The sequence below is a fragment of the Petaurus breviceps genome, unplaced genomic scaffold (genome assembly GCF_028583685.1).
Source record: "Petaurus breviceps papuanus isolate PSGF00001 unplaced genomic scaffold, PetGlider_PUasm1.0 90650, whole genome shotgun sequence".
Classification (NCBI taxonomy): Eukaryota; Metazoa; Chordata; class Mammalia; order Diprotodontia; family Petauridae; genus Petaurus; species Petaurus breviceps.
The window spans coordinates 6,600,021-6,620,960 of NW_027187299.1; the positions used below are offsets into that span (position 1 = coordinate 6,600,021).

At 40.2% G+C, this 20,940-nt stretch overlaps 1 protein-coding gene and 1 long non-coding RNA gene across 8 annotated transcripts in view; one reads left to right on the top strand and one right to left on the bottom strand.

Annotated features, from left to right (window-relative positions):
• The window catches only part of CCSAP (centriole, cilia and spindle associated protein), a 20,258-nt gene extending 6,747 nt beyond the window's left edge, over positions 1–13,511 (bottom strand). The window contains exons 1-3 of one of the 2 annotated variants that reach the window (XM_069064882.1): positions 13,301–13,511; positions 11,979–12,484; positions 3,390–3,655 (exon numbers count right to left, since the gene is read on the bottom strand). In XM_069064882.1, the coding sequence (XP_068920983.1) occupies positions 3,390–3,655; positions 11,979–12,327 (615 nt within the window). In that variant the 5' untranslated portion in view covers positions 12,328–12,484; positions 13,301–13,511. Of the gene's footprint in view, positions 1–3,389; positions 3,656–11,978; positions 12,625–13,300 lie in introns of those variants that run through there. The other variant, XM_069064883.1, reaches the window with a different exon arrangement.
• The window catches only part of LOC138143644 (uncharacterized), a 34,789-nt gene continuing 26,470 nt past the window's right edge, over positions 12,622–20,940 (top strand). For 2 of the 6 annotated variants that reach the window (XR_011163768.1, XR_011163770.1), the window contains exons 1-2: positions 12,886–13,053; positions 16,526–16,582. This is a non-coding gene — a long non-coding RNA (uncharacterized lncRNA). The other 4 variants (XR_011163767.1, XR_011163771.1, XR_011163766.1 and 1 more) reach the window with 4 other exon arrangements.

The following is a 20,940-nucleotide window of genomic DNA, read 5'->3' on the forward strand; positions in this document are numbered from 1 at the left end:
GGGGGGGGGGAATTAAGTTACTGTCCACATGAAATGGTAAATGATCTGGTAAAGAAATGGGGTAAGTTCTACTTTGACCAGAATTTGTTTTGCAAGTTGGTAGGGATCAGAAGAACAGCTATCAGGAATGACAGCTCTTTTGCTATTAATTCTTCCACTGGGTAAAATTTCACATAATTGAAAATAGGCTTGTGTTAGGTACAAAACGGAACCATCTTACTTTGTACAGGGGTTGCTGATGTGCAAGAGAGAAAGAGATTGGACTCCTTCTACAATTATGAAATACTGATTACTAAGCATCTTATAAAACCTACCACTTAAAAGTCACTTGGTATCATTGTCTCCAAAGATTAAGAAGCTATGGAGTGGTTTGCCCTTTCCTTCTCCAACTCATTTTATGGATGAGGAAACTGAGGCAAACAGGATTAAGTAACTTGCCCAAAGTCACAAAGCTAGTGTCTGAGACCAGATTTGAATTCAGGAAGATGTCTTCCTGACTCCGGACCTGGCCTTCTATTCACTGTGCCTCACAGATGTACTGGAATAGTTAGAAAAGGGTGTACGTTTGTTGGGGGAGAGAGTCAGGGAGCAGGGAAGGATGGAAAGAGAAGGTCAAAGCCTAATCAGAGAGGAATAAAGTGTCAGGTAAAGGAGTTGGGATTTTACTCTGTGGGTTATGAGAAGCCAGGGAAATTTTCTGAATTGAGGAGTGATAAGATTTATTAGGAAGGATGGCTTAGTTGCCTATAAGCAGGATAGGTGAGATGAAGAAAGTCAGGAGCTGGTGAGACTAGTGCCAGAGTTCCTATGGTGGTGAATGATGCCTGAATGTATTAGTTCACTTGGAGTAAAAATAAGTAAATCATACCATTTCTTGGACCACTGAGCATTAGAAAATAAGTGCTTTTCCTTGAATAAATCTTTTATGTTGCCAGGCTGAAATTTGGAATATGGTTTTCTTTCTATTTCCATAATTTGTGACTCTTCATCTTTCTTGAGCCCTAAAAGAAGTATTCTTCCATGATTTCCCCTACCAGTCAAGGGTTAAATTCAATACCAAGCTCATTGATTGAATTCCAGCTGACCTATGTAAAGGAAACTGAATTTTAAGCTCTCCTCCCATGTGTTCACACTGAAGCTTAGTGGAAATAGTATTTTAAAATATTCTACTTTCACAATTTCTATACCTCCGCATCAGACTATATGTAAACATAAGAAGCATCACAGTATATATTATAAATGCATAAGGATATCTGTACTCTGGATTTTCCTGAGTCACTTAGTCCCAAGAGATCTGGATATACATGGGCTTTTCTTGGAAATGCTAAACTAAATAGCTTAAAAATTGTTTGTCATTCTATGGTGAATCCGAAGTGAGATTAGGTACTTGCCACTACAAGTCTTAAAGCAAAAATTCCTGAGATACAAAGTGAGCTCAAATAACCTGCAAACAAAATCTGAGACTTTGGCTGTACTATATGCAGAACCCTGCCTACTCCTCTTTCCAAGTCAACTTACATTATTCTAGACTCAGTGTAGACTAACCATCCAAATGAATTCTTAAGGTTCTGGTTCAATAAATTAGCTAGAAATATCAAAATGCTACAAGATAAAATCTTGTTGCATTATTAATTCCAGGTAGTTACTGTCCAAATTCTTTACCAAAATGTTCAAATATTGCTTTTAAAAGACCATTAAAGCTGTGGTTTGAAAGCATTTTGTTAAGCCAAGACTCTCATTGTTGCTAATAAAATTCTACCTAAACTAAGAATTTCCCTCTCAATGCTAAAAAGAAAAAAGTTATGAGTTTTTTCTAAGCTATTACTATATTATTAACAATAATATTGTTTCCCAGAAAACTACTTAGAAACCAGGACACTCAGAAATCAGTCCTCAGACTCAGAGTCCACTCACAAGGTGAATAAGGACTAAAATGTAAGGGGATTGGGGCGGCCAGGTGGCTCAGCGAGTAAGAGTACCGGCTCCAGTGTTGGGACGACCTGGAGATCGAATCCCGGGCTCGGACACTCAGCACCACACCCAGAAATAACTGGCCGTGTAACCTTGAGCAAGTTACTTAACCCTGATTGCTTAAAAAAAAAAATGTAAGGGGATAATGAATTGAGTTAGGAATGTCTAAAAGGAAATGTAATTATGGTTTAGAGAAACAAGTTCTTGGACATTAAACACATTCGCTATAATATATAAGGAGAGAATAAATGAGTATGATAATACTAGACATCTGAGCAAAAATTAAATTAGGGTTCTATATGAGTTTTAGTAACTACTGTGATATGAGATGTATAATAACATTTCTCATTGTGACACAAAGATTCAACATACAAAATAGCTAGCTTAGCAAAGCTGAAGGAGAGAATGAAGATCCTGGGAGGTTCTGTTCCCAGTGTTTACAAGAACTGCTGGTTTTGTAAGAAACTAAATGTGTACACACACACACACACACACACTTCACCTTTTCTTCTCCACCTCCTCCCTTGGTAAAAAAAAAAATGGGCAAAAAGAGATGCAGGAAATCCAGCATTTTGTGACACCAATGACAGCCTCCTAGCATGCTATTACCTACTTGTAACAGAATCCTTAGAAAGTCTGTATCTCACACCATACTCCAATAAGGAGCTCCTGGAAGTTACAAAGGTCTCTCTATTCTTACTGCCTGCCTCTGGACTATCCATGTTCAGCAAAGAGAATAAAATCAAAACAGAGAATCTCACTTTCTGTGCTCTGGAGTCAACTATGCTCTGATTTACTCATTCCAAGTTGTTTGTCCCTTCTTGCTTATGCTACTACAGATTCTAATTGGGCCTTCCTACCTCTTGTTTTGTTTTTTCCCTGAACCCTAGAGCCTTTTCTTTCCTGGATTCATTATGATATTGCTATATCCCTTTCCTATGCTAACTGCATAGGGAAAAGGAAAGAAATAATGTGGTAGAACAGAAAGAAAATGGACTCAGCATTAGGAGACCTAGGCTTGAATCCCACCTCATTAGCTGTGTTTACAGGCAAGTCATATTGTCTCTTAGGATTCTCAGTTTCTTCACCTCTAAAGTGAGAAAAATAATTCTTGTTCTACCTAACCCCCCAGCATTGTTGGGAAGAAACTACAAACCTTAAAGCACTGCCTAAAAATCTGAATTATTAACTGACTTCTTGACTGTGAGCCTTTTCTATACAAACCTTATACATCCATCCTTTAGGGCCCTGGACTTTACTGGCCTGCCTCATCCAGCTGCATCCCAAGATCCAGAAAGATTAATGTGGGAATGTCCAGGAAGCTGAATGGAAAGCAGTGCTTTGTGGTATAAATGTTGTCAGCCTTTCCTCTGCTCCAAATGAGGTGAAAAGGGAGCTCAGCACCCAAGGGAACTTACCTGTTGTGCCGAAGCAGAAGCACATACATTGTGTGTTTTTTGGCTTCCAGTATCTGTCTGTTTTTCTCCCCAGCCATAAAGAGCAAACGGATGTTTGATTTCTTTTGTTTTACTTGGTCTTTGAGGACTTTTAGCTGGTTTCTTATCTGCTTTAGCAAGCAAGGCACGTTGGCGAGGATGCTCAGTGGTGTCTTTCACTTCTGTCTTTTGTTCTTTTGCTTCCTTCTGCTGTTTGCTTTTTTCTTGTGTATCTTTTCCAGGTGTTTCTTTAAAAAGAAAAAAACCCATATATCATACTTAGGGATCTAAAGAAAAAGGAAAATAATAATAATAGCTAGCATTTGGATAATGCCTGCTATTAATTTTATCCCATTTTATCCTTACAACAATCCCAAAAAGTAGTTGCTATTATGATCCCAATTTTATAATTTAAGAAATTGAGATAAACAAGTTAAGTGACTTGCCCAAGTTCATACAGCCAGTAAAGTATCTGAGGCTGGATTTGAACTTAGGTCTTCCTGACTCCAGAGCCAGCACTCTATCCACTGTGCCTACTGATTACATGTAAATATATATATATATATATATATATATATATATATATATCTGATAAAAAAAAAATATGGACACCAGTGACTTAACAAGTAGCTATTTGAGTTAACATTTAGCTAGATTCACACCTTCTCTTAGAAAAAGAACTTGAATGTTGTAGAGTGAAGTGAGAAGATCCCAAAGAGTCATTTATACAATGACATTGTAAAGAAAAGTAACTTTGAAGGATTTTAGAACTCTGATTGATGCAAAACAAACCACAATTCTAAAGGACTAAAGATGAATTCTCCTGACATACAATGACAGACTCAAAATACAGAATAATGAGACTTCTACTTTTGGACATAGCCAATGATGTTTCACTTCATTTCACAATGAAGTTTCACTTCACTGAACATATTTGTTGTAAGGGTTTTAGTTTTCTTTTTGTTGTTGTTGTTCACTAGAGGAGAGGAAATGCAGGAGAGAAAAAATAAATGTGTGTTAATTGGAGGGAAAAGAAATACAGCTACATAAAATTCAAAAATTTTAAATACCAGCTTATCCCATTTTTAAAAGAAAAAAAACTTGAGGAATATCCTGATAGAATAGTATGTTTAAATAATAAAATTGGATGTGTTTTGAGTATTAATCTCTACATTAAATGCAGGGAACTGGCAAGAATGAATGCTGGATGAGAAATGGACTCCCAATCCTGAAAATGAAATCAACTTCAACAACTAGAACAAGTATTTATTTATTATGCATAATCTACTTATACTAGGAGAGATACAAGGAAAAACAAGACCAATCCTCTGTCCTCATGGAGCTCACAATCTAGTAGGCAGTTGGTTACAGAACATACAGAAATTGCTAGAATACAAAATGATACATGAAGTACACAAAGAAAGATAGAAAACCAAGTTTGAGATTCAAGGAGGGGGAAGGAAGGGAAGAAATTGGGGATCAGGAAAGACTTCTGGAAAAAAAAACAGTATTTACTCTGGGTCCTAAAGAAAGGATAGGATTTCAACAAACAGAGATGATAGGGAGGACATGACAGACTTAGGGAACACATGAGCCAAGGCAGAAGATAGACAGTACAAACCTAGTTTGGCTGGAGCATACATGTTGGGGAGAAGCAATCTGAAATAAGGTAGAATAATACATACCATAATCATGGAGAACCTTGAATGCTAGGCTATGGATTTAAGGCAATGAGGAGTCACCAAAGAGTTTTAAGCAGAGGGGGCATGATCAAACCTATGTATAAGATGAACCTGGCAGCTGTATGAAGAATGAGTTAGAAGTGAAAGAAAATGGAGACAATGACCTGTTGGAAGGCTACTGAAAAATTAAGGTGGTAATGAGGGTCTGAATCAAGGTAATAGCAGTGGAAATAGATGAGAAAAATATGGTAGAATTGGAAATATGATTAGGGGAGAGGGTTGGTAAAGAGGAGAAGACAAAAACCTACATAATGTGTTTCTAACATGGAAGACTGGCTGAATGGTCATACCCAAGCTAGACACAGGGAAGTCTCAGTCCAGTATAAAACAATAATAGCTCACATTTAGATAGATATCATTTGCAGTTTACAAAAACACTTTGCTAACGACAATCCCTGTGCAGTAATAGATGGTACATTAGAGTATCCTCATTTTACAAATGAGCAAACTGGAGCTTAGAGAAAGGACAAATCTCCCATGGTTACAACATCAAAGCTAGAATTGATACCCTGGGCTGCTGACTCCAAGTCCAGCACTTTTTCTATTGAAGCAGCCCACTTCTACTCCCCTTAAAAATACAAATAAAACAAAACAGAAACAGAAAGGAATACTCTTCATGATCAATATTGATATTGCTTCAGGAAAAGCATGTCCTATTTTAGTGTCCTATTTCAGAGAAAACTTTACGCCTATTTAGCATTTTAAAATATTGAAAACAAAATTAATTGTGGTTTCAATCCTCCTCCTGGAAAATTACTGAATGAAATTTACATAGGTTTACTGGTTCCTTAGTTTTACAACAGTTCAAATCATAATAATGGATGCATTTCCATGGTTACTACCTCAGCTAACCCATTGTGAATTCCCCATATAAAGATACCGGGTTGAAAGTTTATCCTGTATCTGCTACTAAACTATACAACAGAGCCTTTTCCAATAGAGAAATCATGAGGGATTGGTTGCATGGTCTATCCAAATGAGTATTCGGTCTCTAACAGAGGTATAATTGGAACAGACATCCTCTATAGACATCCATTCTCACTGCAGTCACCATAGTTGAAGCCTTAAGCTCTTCTCACCTAGACTCCTGGAACAGTATCCTAACTGGCCTTCCTTCCTAGAGTCCATACTCCATATGTGCCTGGGTAATCTTCCTAATGCACCATTATAATCTTCTTACTCCTCTACTTAAATACTTCCAGTGACTCCCCCTTATGCCTACCATATTTGGTATTAATACCAAATTTGGTTTAAAATACTGATCCTGGTGATTCAGAGTCCTACAAAATATGACTCAAACCTACCTGATGCAGCTTTATCTCAAATTTGACTACTCTCCATCTCTTATCTTTTTTCTGCCATTGCTCACAGTCATTTTCTATGTTTGAAATAAGACTTCCCATTGCCATCTTTGGTGGGGCTTTTTAATCCCTTTCTTCCTTCAAGGTCCAACACAGATGCTACCTTTTTCCATGAAACCTTCCAAAACACCTGTAGTATTCAAAATTAAAGCAATATCTCCCTCTACCAATTTTTAAAACATTTTCCCCAACCTGTATTTGCATTCTAACCTGTATTCACAACAACTTGTCTATGTGCTTTTCATATTCCATGCTACCCCCACTAGACTGTTAGTATCTTGAGGACAAAGATTTATTTTGAAATGTTTTGTCTCCAACAACTACCTTGATCATAGTAGATACTTGTGTTTGTTGAATTGAACTGACACTAATCTTAAAATTTTTCCACTTCCAAAATAATGAGACATGCTTATCTACTAGCTGATCTCATAGGAATAGGGAATTTTAGAATGTGATATTCAGTCCCAAGGCTGAAAAACTAAAGGGGGGGGGGATATATTTTGCATTCAATTCTGAGCAACCCACACATTTTCTCTTGGAATGAGAACAGAAAACAGCTAGAGGATTTGTGGATACCATTTACACATGGGAAGTCTTTTCTCAATATTTAACAATTTTTATAGACCAACTCTTGCTAAAAACAGCTTCAAAACAGTAAAATTCAATAACAAAACAATAATAAAAATTACAATCTTAAAACAGAAACAAGATGATTCTCTCACGTAAGTCTATTTTAAAAGGCAAACTCTAAACATTAATAAGTTGGCATTGTGGTAGATGTGGGCAAAGACACAAGTTGGTAACACAAATATGAATATTCTATACAAAATGATCCTCCTTCCTCTTATTCCAAAAGCTGGAAAGAAAAAAAAAACTTCCTACCCTGCTAGCTATCAGCCTACATCTCTCTTTCCTGTTTCTCAGCTTATCTCCTTAGAAAAAGTCATCACTTCATCCCATCTCATTCTTCTAAACCCTCTGCAATCTTATTTTTGACCTCATTATTAGCGATCCCCAAAGTTAAAAATGCTTTCTTCATTACCCAATCTAATGGCTTCTTCTCAAGTATCATCCTTCTTGGCTTCTCTGCAGCAGCATCTCATACTACTGACCACCCTCTCTTCCTTAACACACTGGGTCCTCTCTGTGTTTTCCCAGCACCACTGTCTCCTAATTCTCCTTCCTTTCTGACCACTCATTCTCAAATCTCCGTTTCAGGATCATCATTCATTCCATACCCACTAATTATGGGTATGGCTCATGCCTGTATTCTGGGCCCTCTTCCTTTTTTTCCCCTCTATACTCTCTCTTTGTTGATCTGTTCAGTTAACATGGATTCAATGGTCAGCTCTATGCAAGTGACTCCCAGATCTGGATAACCAAACATTGTTTCTCCTGAGCTCCAGCATCCCATCATAACCAACTGCCTACTGGACATTTGGAACTAGGTGTCCCAAAGACATTTCAAACACATGTCCAAAGCAAAGTGCACTATTTTCTCCGAATCCACACCTTTTCCAAACTTCTTCCATGTAACTACGTCAAGGACACTACCATCCTTTTAGCCATCCAGGCCCTAAACTTCAGTTAAGTCATTCTCCAATGCTCACTCAATCACCCACACATCCAATCAGTTTGCTCCAAAGGAACTTACAATCTAATGAGAGAAAAGAAGACACATGCAAACAAACAAAATATAATTTTAGAGGGGAGAGGACACTAACAATGGTAGGGATAAGAATCTGGAGACTTCCTGGAAGAAGCGGTACATAAACTGACTTTGAAGGAAAATAAGGATTCTAGCATGAGGAGCAAGCCTACTATACTTGGAAGCTGGAAATGGGAGTGTGGAGGCTGAAAAACACCAAGTAAACCAGAGCTTGGCTTAAACAGGAGGGAAAGATAAGTCAGAGCCAGGTTGGAGGGGGCTTTTTATGACAGACTGAAGAATTCGTGATTTTATCTTAGATGGGGAAGGGAATAAGCATTTGTGTGGTAGCAGGCACTGTGTGCTAAACACTTTACAAATGCATCTCATTTGATCCTTACAACAACTCTATGATTTAGGTATTACTGTGATCTCTATTTTACAGTTAAGGAAACTGGGGCAAATAGAGGTTAAGTGACTAACCCAGTCATACAGCTAGTAAGGTGTGAATATGGATTTGAACTCAGGTCTTCCTGACTCAAGGCTCAGCATTCTATTCCCTACTTCACCTAGCTGCCTAGAGACAACAAGAAGTCACTGAAGATGCTTGAGGAGAGAAGGCAAGACATGTGCTTTCTCCAGATATAGTTAATAAAGAAGTGTGGGGGTGGCTAGGTGGTGCAGTGAATAGAGCACTGGCCCTGGAGTCAGGAGGTCCTGAGTTCAAATCTGGCCTCAGACACAACACAAAACTAGCTGTGTGACCTTGGGCAAGTTACTTAACCCCAATTGCCCCCCAAAAAGCAAAAAAAAAAAAAAAGTGTGAGTCTATATAAGTCAGCTTATATATAGGTAAGTTTATGCTTACCAAGGCTAGATTGTGAATATACGCTGTGAAACACCACTGAAAGAACATAGATGATTAAACATAGTTGGTCTTCAGAATTTAGCACAAAAGTCCATCTTTGCCCAAAGTCTCCATCTGCTTCACTACATTCTAGCGTTTTACCTGCTGCTTTTTTTCTTCTTTCTAAAGGCCATTTTGTAGTAGATATGCTGTATTTTTTTAATGATGCCACTTAGATGGCTTCTTACATTATGTTAACACTGTTTATAGACTGCTAAGACTAAAAGGTATAGCTGAGAGGCCAATGACCTCCAGGCTTTTTTGAATAAGCACTTCTATTCATAAATTGTTTTCTTTGAGGTGTGCTGGGAGATAGGAGGGGGGAGAATGGAATTTTCCCGATGTCACCTATGCAGCTACTGCTGCTGCTGCTACTCTGGGTACCCAGATGGGGGTTAAGTTATAACCTAAGCCTGAGGGACCACCACAAACCATAAGAGAGAAGGTTGGGAGCTTGCACCAGAGGGAGTAGAGTGGGGGTGAGTTGGGCGGTAATGAGTGAAGGGTAGCGGTTGTGTTGCAAACAAAGCCCATGACTATCTATTGCAGGGAGGATTAAATGTAAACCATCTTCCTACTCTCCAATTAGTTGATCACACACTCCTGGGCTTCAAGCTGGCTCCTGCTTGGGAAAACACTGATCTAGGCTAATGTTCTTATTACCGATGAGAAAGTTAACTGATTTGCCCAAGGTCACAGAGTTAGAATAACTTGGAATAGAAACTAGGTCTTATGACATTTAGATTAATGTTCTTTGTACTGCACCAAGAGCTGCCTTATATTAAATATAATTTTGCAAAATTACCTATAACATAAATTCAGATTTCCAAAGTGTGTTCCTCAAGATCAGAGATGATCTTAAGTGGTTTGTTAGCAATAAAATCCAGTCAGCCCAAAATACATGTCATTTAATCAGCTTGTGACAAACTTCAAGCTCTCTGTTCAGGGATATGGGAAGAGATATCAGTCATTGCCCTTAAGGAGTTTAAAATCTGGTTGAACACAGAGAGCATGGGTTTAAATGACATGAGACCTAGTTTCTTTTTTTTTTCTTTTTGGAGGGGGGAAGGCAGGGCAGTTGGGGTTAAGTGACTTACTTTGCCCAAGGTCACAGGGCTAGTAAATGTGTCAAGTGTCTGGGGTTGGATTTGAACTCAGGTCCTCCTGACTCCAGGGCCAGTGCTCTATTCAGTTCCCCTCCTAGCTGCTGCCTGGAGACCTAGTTTCAATTGTAAACTATGCTAACTCTTGTGACTCTGGACAACTCACTTATATTTCTTAGACCTTAACATTCTCATCTGTAATTACATAGAAAATTATTAGAGAACAATACAAAAAATATAATCCAATGCAAAATGGGGTGGTTCAAATTATTAAATAGGACAGAAGGAAGGAAACTAGGCTTTCTTTCTCTCTTCAATTAATGCTGTAACAAGCAAACAGGCAGAAAATGTATTCAATATTTCCTCCCAACAACATTGGTGAAGTGAGTAAATTGGAAAAGAGAGAAAGTAAAAAGGTAAAGGAGAGGGAGAGAGGAAGAAAAAGAAAGAAAAGCATAAAGATCGCTAGTCTAAATTGTATGTAAAGTTTTTGAGCGAACTTCCCTATTTCTGTGGATTGTTACACCTCCTTCCAGATAAGCAACCTAGTAATCATTCCTGGTTACATTACATCCCTTCCAGTCTTAAATCTAATCAATTTCTAAGTCTTGCAGATTCTTTCTCCCAAATATTTCTCCTGACCCTCTTCCTCTCTCCATCCATCATCTGCCATCCAGATTATTTCAATATCCTCCTCACAAAGTCTCCCTGACCTCCAGCCCATCCCCTCTCTCTCCAAGGTGCCTAATTAATATTCCTAAAACACAGGACACTCCCCTACTCAGTAAGCTTCAATGGCTCCCTCTTACCTTTAGAGTAAAGAACAATTTTTGATCAGCACATAAAGCAGTTCACACAAAATGATAAATGTCCATCTATGGGGAGGGGCTAAACAAATACGTGGCATATTAATGTAATGGAATATTATAGGGCCTTTAGGAAACATGAATATGAAGAATTCAAAGAAGCATGGGAAAACAACATGCGTTAATGAAAAACAAAGTAAGCAAAACCATAAAAATATTCACGACAAATAAACTATATTCTGTGTTATTTTACAAATGATCAAGGTTGACCTGAAGAAATGAGACAACGAAGCCTCCCTCCTTCCCTTTTTTGCAGAGATGGAGATTTATGGATTCGGATCATAATAATAGTTAGATCTGGTAGTTCGATGTTTAGCTTTGTTCCCCCATTCTTGCCCCACCAGCCCCACCCCCGCCTCGTGCCCCTTCTTTTGTATTCTCTGCGACAAGGAAAGAGTCTCTGAATAGGGGAAGAGGAAGGAACCAGTTCGGAAAGGAGGCGATGTAAAAAAAAAAAGAGATAAAGAAAAATATTTTTTTCATAATCAGGCTCCACAACCGTTAACAGAGAGAGATCAAGGAAGAAAATGACTGTGTAAACAACTTTCTTATTGTTCTTAAGGAACATAGCAGCGGAGGAGGTTAGTGGAGGTAGCCAAGCAACAACCAAATTAATAAGACGCCAACGCATAGCAGCCTTACTAGGGCAACAAGAGAGGAGGTCAGCTGTGAGCCCTATTTTGCTCATCAAGGATGCACACCTAGTTAACAAGTAGTGTGAGGAGGGGACTGGGCCGGGGGGAAGGGCGGGGAGTGTGAGTTGGGATCTTGGAGGTGAGGTGGGAGAGAGAAGGCAGTAAGGGTTGGGGGGGGGGGGGGGAGGGAGTCCCCTCTGTCACCCTCCAACCAGGATCTGAGGCAGCAACTTGATAAAACAAGAGCGTACCCAACTTCCATGGCAAGTTTGGACTTACGCGTCCGCCACAAGCCAACCAACCACTTACCTGGGAGGCTAGCAGCGTCCTCATCCTCAGACACTTCGGCCTCCTTCTCCTCCACTCCCGGCTCCTCTCCCTCTCCTAGGGGCTTGGGTGGGGTCGGAGGTGGAGACCAGGCCGAAGCTCCCAGGGGGCCCTGGGGTGTGGAGGCCCCGCCACCCCCAGAAGACGAGGAATCGTCCGAGTTGCTGGACGGCCCCCAACCGTCCCATAACCAGGGGTTGTGCGTCTGCTCCAGCAGCCGCCGACTCAGGCGATAGTGCAGCAGCTCCCGGTAGCACGGGCCGCATGTATCCCACTTGGGATCTTTGTAGCGCTTCATATACTCGCTCTTCACCTTGCTCCCCGAATGCATGGTCCGGACCCGACCCGAGCTAGTCGGGCGGGGCGGGCAGGCCCCAGGCCGCTGTCTTCCTTCCTTCTCCGCCTCTTCCTTACTCCTCCTCCTCCTCCACACGTTTATTCCAAGGTGAGCTTTATGTGGCAGCAGCTTCCTCGAAGTCTTAGTCCACCTGCGACGCACCCCCACCCCCAGGACCAAAGATGAAGCTCCAGTCACAATTGGGCACAGATCAGCCCCTCCCCCAAATCGGCTAGCCACCATCTCCCGCCGCTACATTTAAAAGTGCGGGGCCCCGCCCGGAGAGGCGGGGACTAGGGCTGGACTGGGCCGGGGCCGGGGCCTGCTGGAGGAGGACATGGCGGAGTAGGCCTGGGGGAGGAGTCCCGGAGTGGAAGGAGAGCGAGGAAAAGACGTTCGCCACCATGGGCTGTAGCAGGCTATCAGGGCCGCCTCTGACCCGGGTAAAGGAGGAACTGGAGAGGATGGAGGCAGGGAAGGAGGGGAAAAGGGAGGTCACTGCACTGGTATAGGACATATCTACGGAAGCGGAGGAAAAGGTCAGTGTCTGGATAACGAGGAGGAAGCGAAGGAGTGGGAGGAAAGGGGGAGGAGAAGTGGGTGGCTGTCACTTGGGCGTGAAAGGGGAGGCTGCTTTAGGTAAGGAGCATTCTATGGGGAAGAGGATGCCTGGAGGGAAGATGCGAGAGGGTGATGCCCCAGAAGGACCTTGGAGGAGAGGTGACATAAAACCCGGTGGGATGAGGAGGTGGTAGGGTTTGGCAGAGGGAACTGAGAGGCGGTTGACATCTCTGGGAGACAGCTGCCCGGAGGGGTTCTAAGGAAATTTGTCTCGGAGGCCAGAGGGATCTTGGATGCAAGGAGCATTCCATAGAATGTGGGATGTGGCATGGTTATTTGGACAGGGGTGAGGGGATGGGATTGGGGGTTGGGTTTTTTTGGGGGGAGGGGGGAGGGTGCATTTTACCTTCTTCGCCCGAACCTTTCTGGATCTTCTCCCTTCCTGCGACTTGAGCCCAGCCCCTTACGCCAAAGACCGAGTGAACTGGGTGGTAACAGCGGCGGATCCCCGCAGCAACCAGTCCTCCAAACCTTTCCACCATAGCAAGATGTCACCGACAAGTGGAGCGGCGGCAGATGTTCTCGAAGCAGATTAGAAGCGAAAGCGCCGCCTAAATCCCTCCCGGAACAAACGCCTCCTTCCACACGTTTCCCCCAACCCCCTCCAACCCCCCCACCCTTGCCGTCCTCCTTGGGGGTGGCAGTGAATCCATGACTGGTTTGCTCAGGAAAGATGGAGATGGATATTTCTATGGTGTTCCAGAGAGCCGCAGCCTTAGGCCACTGACCTCTTCTTCCAGGGTACCCCATAAAGAGAGCTCCCAGCTCTCCCCACACCCTTACTAGAACCCCTTCCCTCAATCACCTAGCTGATGCTGGCTCAGTGAATGAAAAAGACAAAAAGGGTCTCCTTCCGAGCTCCTCAATGCAAATACTCAAAAGCACCTTATGTGTTCCTCTTGAGTTAGGTAACCGCCTAAAATAGGGCAATGTGGTGCGCCAGAGCTGCTACTCCATGTCGATTTTGCAGCACACTGTAGTGAAAGAGGATAGGACTGGGAGTGAGGAATTCTGTGTCTCCGACTTGGCTCTGTCACTAAACCTGTTCTGGGATCTTGAGCAGGTCACTGACCTGAGATCTCTTGAGTTTTCTTAGCTGTAATATCATTAATACTCACCTCACAGGAGATGGAAGGGACCTTACAGCTCATCCAGTCATAGCATTCTGTCGGATTCTAATCCATCCCCCTCATTTGACAGATGAAGAAACTAGTGTTCTGGCCCATAGGGAAACTACTAATGTGTCAGGGGTGTGATTAAAATGGGTTCTCCGACTTCCGGTTCAGCTTGCTTCACCTAGATTAAATCAACACTGATTGCAGATCCATTCTAGAACTCTAATATCTCTTCTCCATTCCCATTCATGGCACCTGTTACAAACTGAACCTGTTCTCTCCAAAGTTACTACTGATCTCTTAATTTCTGAATCTAAGGGATTTTTCTCAACCTTCACCCTTCTCGACCTCTTTGCATCCTTCGACACTGTCAACTATCCTCTTGTAGATATTCTCTTCTCTCTAAGATTTTACCGTTACAGATGTTTTCTGGCCTTTCTCCTTCCTCTCTGACCACTTCCTTCTCAGTCTCCTTTTCTAAGTCTTCATCCAGGCCATGGGGACTAAACAAGGGCTTTTGTCCTGAGTTCACTTCTCTTCTCCCTCTATATTATTTGACTTGGTGATCTCAGGACCCATGGATTCAATTATCATCTCCATGCAAATGGTTCTCAGCTCTATTTATTGAGCCCCAAATTCTCTCCTCACCTTTAGTCTCACATCTTCAACTAACTGCCTATTAGACCTCTTCAACTGAATATCTTCTACACATCTTAAACTTAACACATCCAAAACAGAATGAATTTTCTTTCTCCAAAAACCCTCACCTCTACTTAACTTCCCTATTACTGTAGATGACACCTCTATCCTCCCACAAACCCAGGCTTACAACCAAGGTGTCACCCTCAACTCCTCATATTCCCTCAACCTCCATAGCTAATCTGTTCTGTCAATTCTACCTTCTTAACATCTTTCACATACATGTCCTTCTCTCTGAAGCACACAACCACCACTGGTTCTTGTTACTTCATGCCTGTTGGTGGGTCTCTCTGCCTTAAGGTTCTCCCCCCTCCAATTCATCCTCTATTCAACTATCAAAATGAGTTTCCCAAAGTGCAGAAGTGACCATATCACCCACTCTGCAATGTCTTCCTCATACTGCCAAGATAAATTTAAATATAAAATTCTCTATTTGACTTTTAAATCCCTTCATAACGTGGCCTTCCCCAATTATTCCTGTCTTCTTATACTTTACCATATACTTTATACATATATATATATATATGTATATATATATATATATATATATATATATATATATATATACACTCTATAATCCAATGACATTGCTCTCCTTGATGTTCATAGCACATTTTGCTTCGTTTCCCAACTTTAGGCCTTTTCATTGACTATCCCCTTACCTGGATTGTTATCCCTTCTCATGTTCACCTCTTTCCTAACCTTGATTCTTTCCAGTCTCAGCTAAAATCCCACCTTCTGCAAAAAGTTCTTGATCCTCATTAGTGCTTGATCCTCATTAGTGCTAGTGCCTACTCTTTGAGACCATCTTTATCCTATATAGATCTATTTTTGCCTTTCTTTTGCTAACACTTAGCAAAGTGCCTGGCATATAGTAGGCAATTAATAAAATGCTAGTTGACTAAGACAATTAGTCTTTTTTTGTTTTGTGTCCGTACTACATTCAAAACTATTTGTTCCCTGCTCCCAAATCAATGGTATTATCATTCGAATTTTATTAAGGAATTCTAAGATCACTAAAGCAGTGATACTTGGCCATCTCAGTCATTTGAAGACCCACTTCTCATAACATTGTATTCCTCAGGTGTTTAGTATTATATTGTTTCAATAGTTATATAAAAATTTACAAAGCTACTTATCTTAACAGTTTCAAATCTCAAGGCTGACTTTTTTTTTAAGGTAATTTGAAACAGTAACGCAAGCAACCATTACAAAGAAAGGCAACTATAAAAGGATTTCCATATAATGTTACACAGTCACTTTATTATAGTTTTCCTTTTTCTAAGAGAGCGATTCTTATTCTGGCTGGGATAAAATTTAAAATAAAAAAAGACATAGTTCTGGTCTTTGTTCTTAGAAATTATGTAGTTCTGTCCTTTTTTTTCATTGACAAGGAAAATCGAGGCCCTGAAAAGTCAAGCAATGCACCTAGAATGACCTAGGGAGTAAGTAGCAGAGCCTGTATTAGGATCCAGGTCCAATGATTACAAATTCCACATTCTTGCCACTGCTACCTCACCAAGTTGTTGGGAAGTTCCATTGTGCAATGCTTTAATTCTGTGCACAGTTGTTACTGATTATGAATATAGTTATACCTTTTAACTGTGTTTATATGCAATTATATGTGCCCTCCCCCCACCATTTGAATAAAAGCTTTGAGACAGTAGTGACTAGATGATTTTCAAGCTCTTTTGTACCTATTTTGCATGGTACTCAGAGGGGGTGCTCAATAATTTTTTTTTTTTGGTGATTTTTAGGTCTCTTGGAATACTAAGCTGAGATGCTTCTTCCTCTCCCCTCAGTAAATGGAAAAGGTAAACAATATGTTTGTGGTCAGGGCTTTAATTTCTAGATACTTCTTAATCACTCAATTACATCAAATTCTTCCATGGGGACTTAATAAATGTTTATTGATTGATTGAAACTAGACTGGAAATGGGTAAATGCTCCCTTTTTTAAAGAAAAAATTATTCTAGACACTACAGTAAAGATTGTAAGCTATAAATATAAGTAAACTTGTCGTTAATCAGTAGGAAAAACCTAGAATATATCATTTACAAACATTTAGAAAAAGTTGTGGTAAGAACTAAAACAGCATAAATTCACCAAAACCAAGACTTGTCAGGTTGACTTCATGATTTTTCTTTTGATAGGGTTACTGATGTATCTATTAATCCCCCAAATTGTACTAGTATAGAAGGGAAAGATGATTTTGTGGATCTACATTCTCAAAGCTCAGGAACCCCTCCCCCCCCCATACTCACCTTTTAAAAACCAGGCAGGAGACACAATTAGTTTAAAACAAAGGTATAGTAAGAACAGTAGCTATATAACATTGTATCCACAAACAGTTTCATTCCTCTACAAATATACACAAATATATGTCATTAAGAAGAGAGGACACAACCAGAGTATACTAGTAGTGGGGCACACAGGGAATACATGTGACAAAAGCAATTAATCCATACCTCTAGAACTGCAGGTATCACCCCAATGTCCTTTCTCTTCTTGTGTCATTATTTTCATGTTAATCCCTTCCTGGCAGCTTCATTGTCTTTGCTAGTTTGTTCAGCTGGGTACTCTGGCCCTTCTCTTTTCTATAACTCAACTCTCAACACCCAGAGAGCTAAATCTCCCTTGAATCCATAGTTGACTCTCTTCTCTGCTGCCAGGGTTTATACTTAATGGAGCTGTCTCTATTGGCTCAACTGTTTTCTCTTTATGTTGGATAATGTATCTCTTAATAGGTGAGTAGCTCTGTTGCCATGGCCAATGGGGGGAGAAGTCCCCTCTTCCATGCTGCCATCTGAGAGAGGAACAGTCTTTATGTAAAGTTGTTTCTGTCTTCAAATGACACTCAGCTAGCAAGCTTGCTTTCTAGAGCGTGGCTAATCTTCAGTCAGTTGCAAACTCCCCATCTAATTCCGCTGGAGAGACTTCTCATTTTGTAAAGGAATAACTGGTCATAGACAAGCTTTTGTATTTTATTTAACAGATAAACAAATTATCAATTGATCTTTCTAATCACCTGCCCTCCTTTTTTATTTCAACAACTGAGATGGAGGGAAGGGGCAATGAAAATCAATGAATTTGGGACCAGCTCTCCTGTAGTAATACATACACTAAATGCTGTAAGATTAAATATCTTGATTTTAGTTTTAATAATGACTTGAATAAAGAAATTGAAGTTTTACCAAACCTATGAATGTCACCAAATTGGCAGATGTAGCTAATGATATAGATGACAGAATGGAAGTTTGAAATGACTTTGGTAGGCTGGTATGCAAGGTGATGAAGTTTAACATAGATTGATGTAGATTTTTACTTTTAGGCTCAAAAACTAAATTGAAGAAGTACAAAAGAAGGAGGCCTCAAGTGAAAAAAATTCATAGGATCATAGATTTAGAGACAGAATGGACCTTCTAGGTAACCTAATCCAACCCCTTTGATTTACTGTTGAGGAAACTGAGACCCAGAGAGGCTAAGGGACTTGTCCAAGGTCACACAGATAGTAGTGGGAGAGCCATCATTTGAACTAAGGTCCTCTAATTCCAAATCTAGCACTGTTTCCACTGTATCACAAGGTTCTATTTAACAGCATAGAATTAAAAGACTTTAAAAAAAAAGAACCCTAAACCTGGAGCCAGGAGACAAATTCAAATCCCAGTTTCCAGCTTACTAGCTGTGGTCAGCCTTTAACATCTGAGACTCATCTGAACAATGTGGCCAATAATTATATGAGCTACCTCATAGGGTTATGAGTTTAAACACCCATATAAATACAGATGTATGGCATGTAAACTCAGCTTGGCCCTTGTGGCTACTCAGAAGTTTTTCTGCTCTTATTGACTCCCTATTTCATTCCCCACAGGGACTATTCCAATTTTTTTACTCCTTGTCACCCTGAATTCTACCCCTACCATACTTGCAGCAGATGCAAGTCTACTTCACCAGAACAATATGAAAAAAGGCAAAATAATTTTTAAATAGTAGTAATGATAACTGACCTTTCTATAACATTTTTAGACATGATTCACATTTGATAATAGAAAAATCATCCAGTATGATCTCCTTCAACTCCCTCCATTCATCAAAACATCTCTGCATCTTCACTCACATTCTCCTCTCTGAATAGTATTCTCTCTCCCAGAAGAAGAGGTTTCTTCTGCTTCTCACTATCCCTATACCAGCACCCTTAATTCCATTCCTTCTTGCCTCTTTAAGGACCTGACTCCAGCAATTATCACCTTTCTTATACAACTTCTATCACTCCCTTTCTGATGTTGTTTTTTGAGGTTTTTTCTAATCTGCCTATAAGAATATTTAGGTCTCCCAGGTCTAAAAAACAAACAAAACTTCCTTTTTACATTTCTACCCAGTTTGGCTACTATCCCCCTTTTTCCCCAAGCAGCCTATACAAATGCCTGAGTCAGCAGGAAATGTGATCAATGAGCCTAATGATTCACCAAGAAGGGATCCTCTTCTCCCCTCCCACCCACTCTTTCCTCAGCCTCTTACAATCTGGCTTCTACTCACCCCCACTCACATACTTTACCTCCTATACTCCGTTATAACTGCAGTATTAGTAATGACCTTCTAATCAGAAAATTCAGTATCTTTTTTGCAGTCCTCATTCTTCATGTAGTATTTGACACTGTTGAGCACCACCACTACCACCTACACCCCCCACCCCTACCTCCCCCATACACACACTTACATAAGGATACCATTTCCTCCTTTAGCTTCCTAGATAAGGAAGCACCACTTTCTCCTTTGCTGGATCCTTAACCACTTGGCACTTCACTACCAACCCAAATTCAATATACTAAATCCTACCTTTCCCCTTAAACTTGATCCTCCTATTTTCATTATTTCTATCATTGGCACCACAATTTGAAATCATAATTACAGAATTTCAAGGTTGGAAAGGACCTCAGCAGTGGTCTACTCCAAATAATTCCTGAAAAGGATTTCCCTCTAAAACATACATAAGTAATCATCTACCCTCTATTGAAAGACCACCCAAGGACAGAAAATTACTACCTCCAAAAGCAACCAGTTCTACTTTAGCATAGCTCTAATTGTTAGGAAACTTGCAAACAAGCCTAAACTTACCTCTTTGTAACTTCCACCCATTACTCTTAGTTCTTTCTGCCTTTTGAAGCAACTTGGTATTATCTATAACAATGTTCTTCCCTCTACCTTTTATTATCAATCTGTGACAAATTTCTGTGATTCTCTTTACAATATCTCTTGCATTAGAGTCCTCTCACTTCTCACTAGGCCCATACATACTCTAACACCCAGAGAGACTATTTCAACAACGTCCTAACAGGTCTTCCCACTCTGTAGTTTTCTCAGCTTCAATCCATCTTCTATACTACTGCTAATATAAAGGGAACAATAACAATATCTACTTTGAATGATTGTTGTGAGGATCAAATAAGATAATATGTGTCAAATATAGGAGCCTACATAACAGGTAGTACCTCTGATGGAAATAATGAAGTTAAACTTAACACCCTTGTTTCCCACCTCTTTACCTTTGCTCATGCTGTTCCCTATGCATGAAATCTTTCCTTCCTATCCCCCACTCCACTTTGCCTCTTAAACTCTTAACCATCCTATAGAGTCCAATTCAAAAGCCAGTTCCTCCAGTGACTTTCTTGGATACTCTTTGTCCTTAATGATCTCTTTCCTCCCCTAAATTAACAATAATTCTCTCTTTTACAAATTTCACATCAACTAATTAACATATGAGGTTACGTATTACAGTTACCTGTGTTTGTTTCTCTTGCTCTACTATCCTCCTACTATAATCCACCATGATTTCTTGTTGTAGCAATGAAAGCTAGATGATAATATGTTAAGTAAATTTGGATACAGGTTAAGGAGCTGTATCTTATCTAAACTTTGTTACTCCCCAAGTACTACCTCTCCCTACTATGAAGTATTAGTGTCTACTGCTTGTCATAGTAGGCACTAAAATGTCAGAGGGACAGAAGAATTTTTGGTGAAAAAGCATATTGTACCACCATGCAACAATGGAATTGACTTTCTTGTAAGTAATGAGCTCCCCATTACTGGAAGTGTTCAGAAAAACACTAGATGCTTACCTACAAGGGACATTGTATTAGGGATTCCTATACTGAATGATATTTTTAAAGTATTT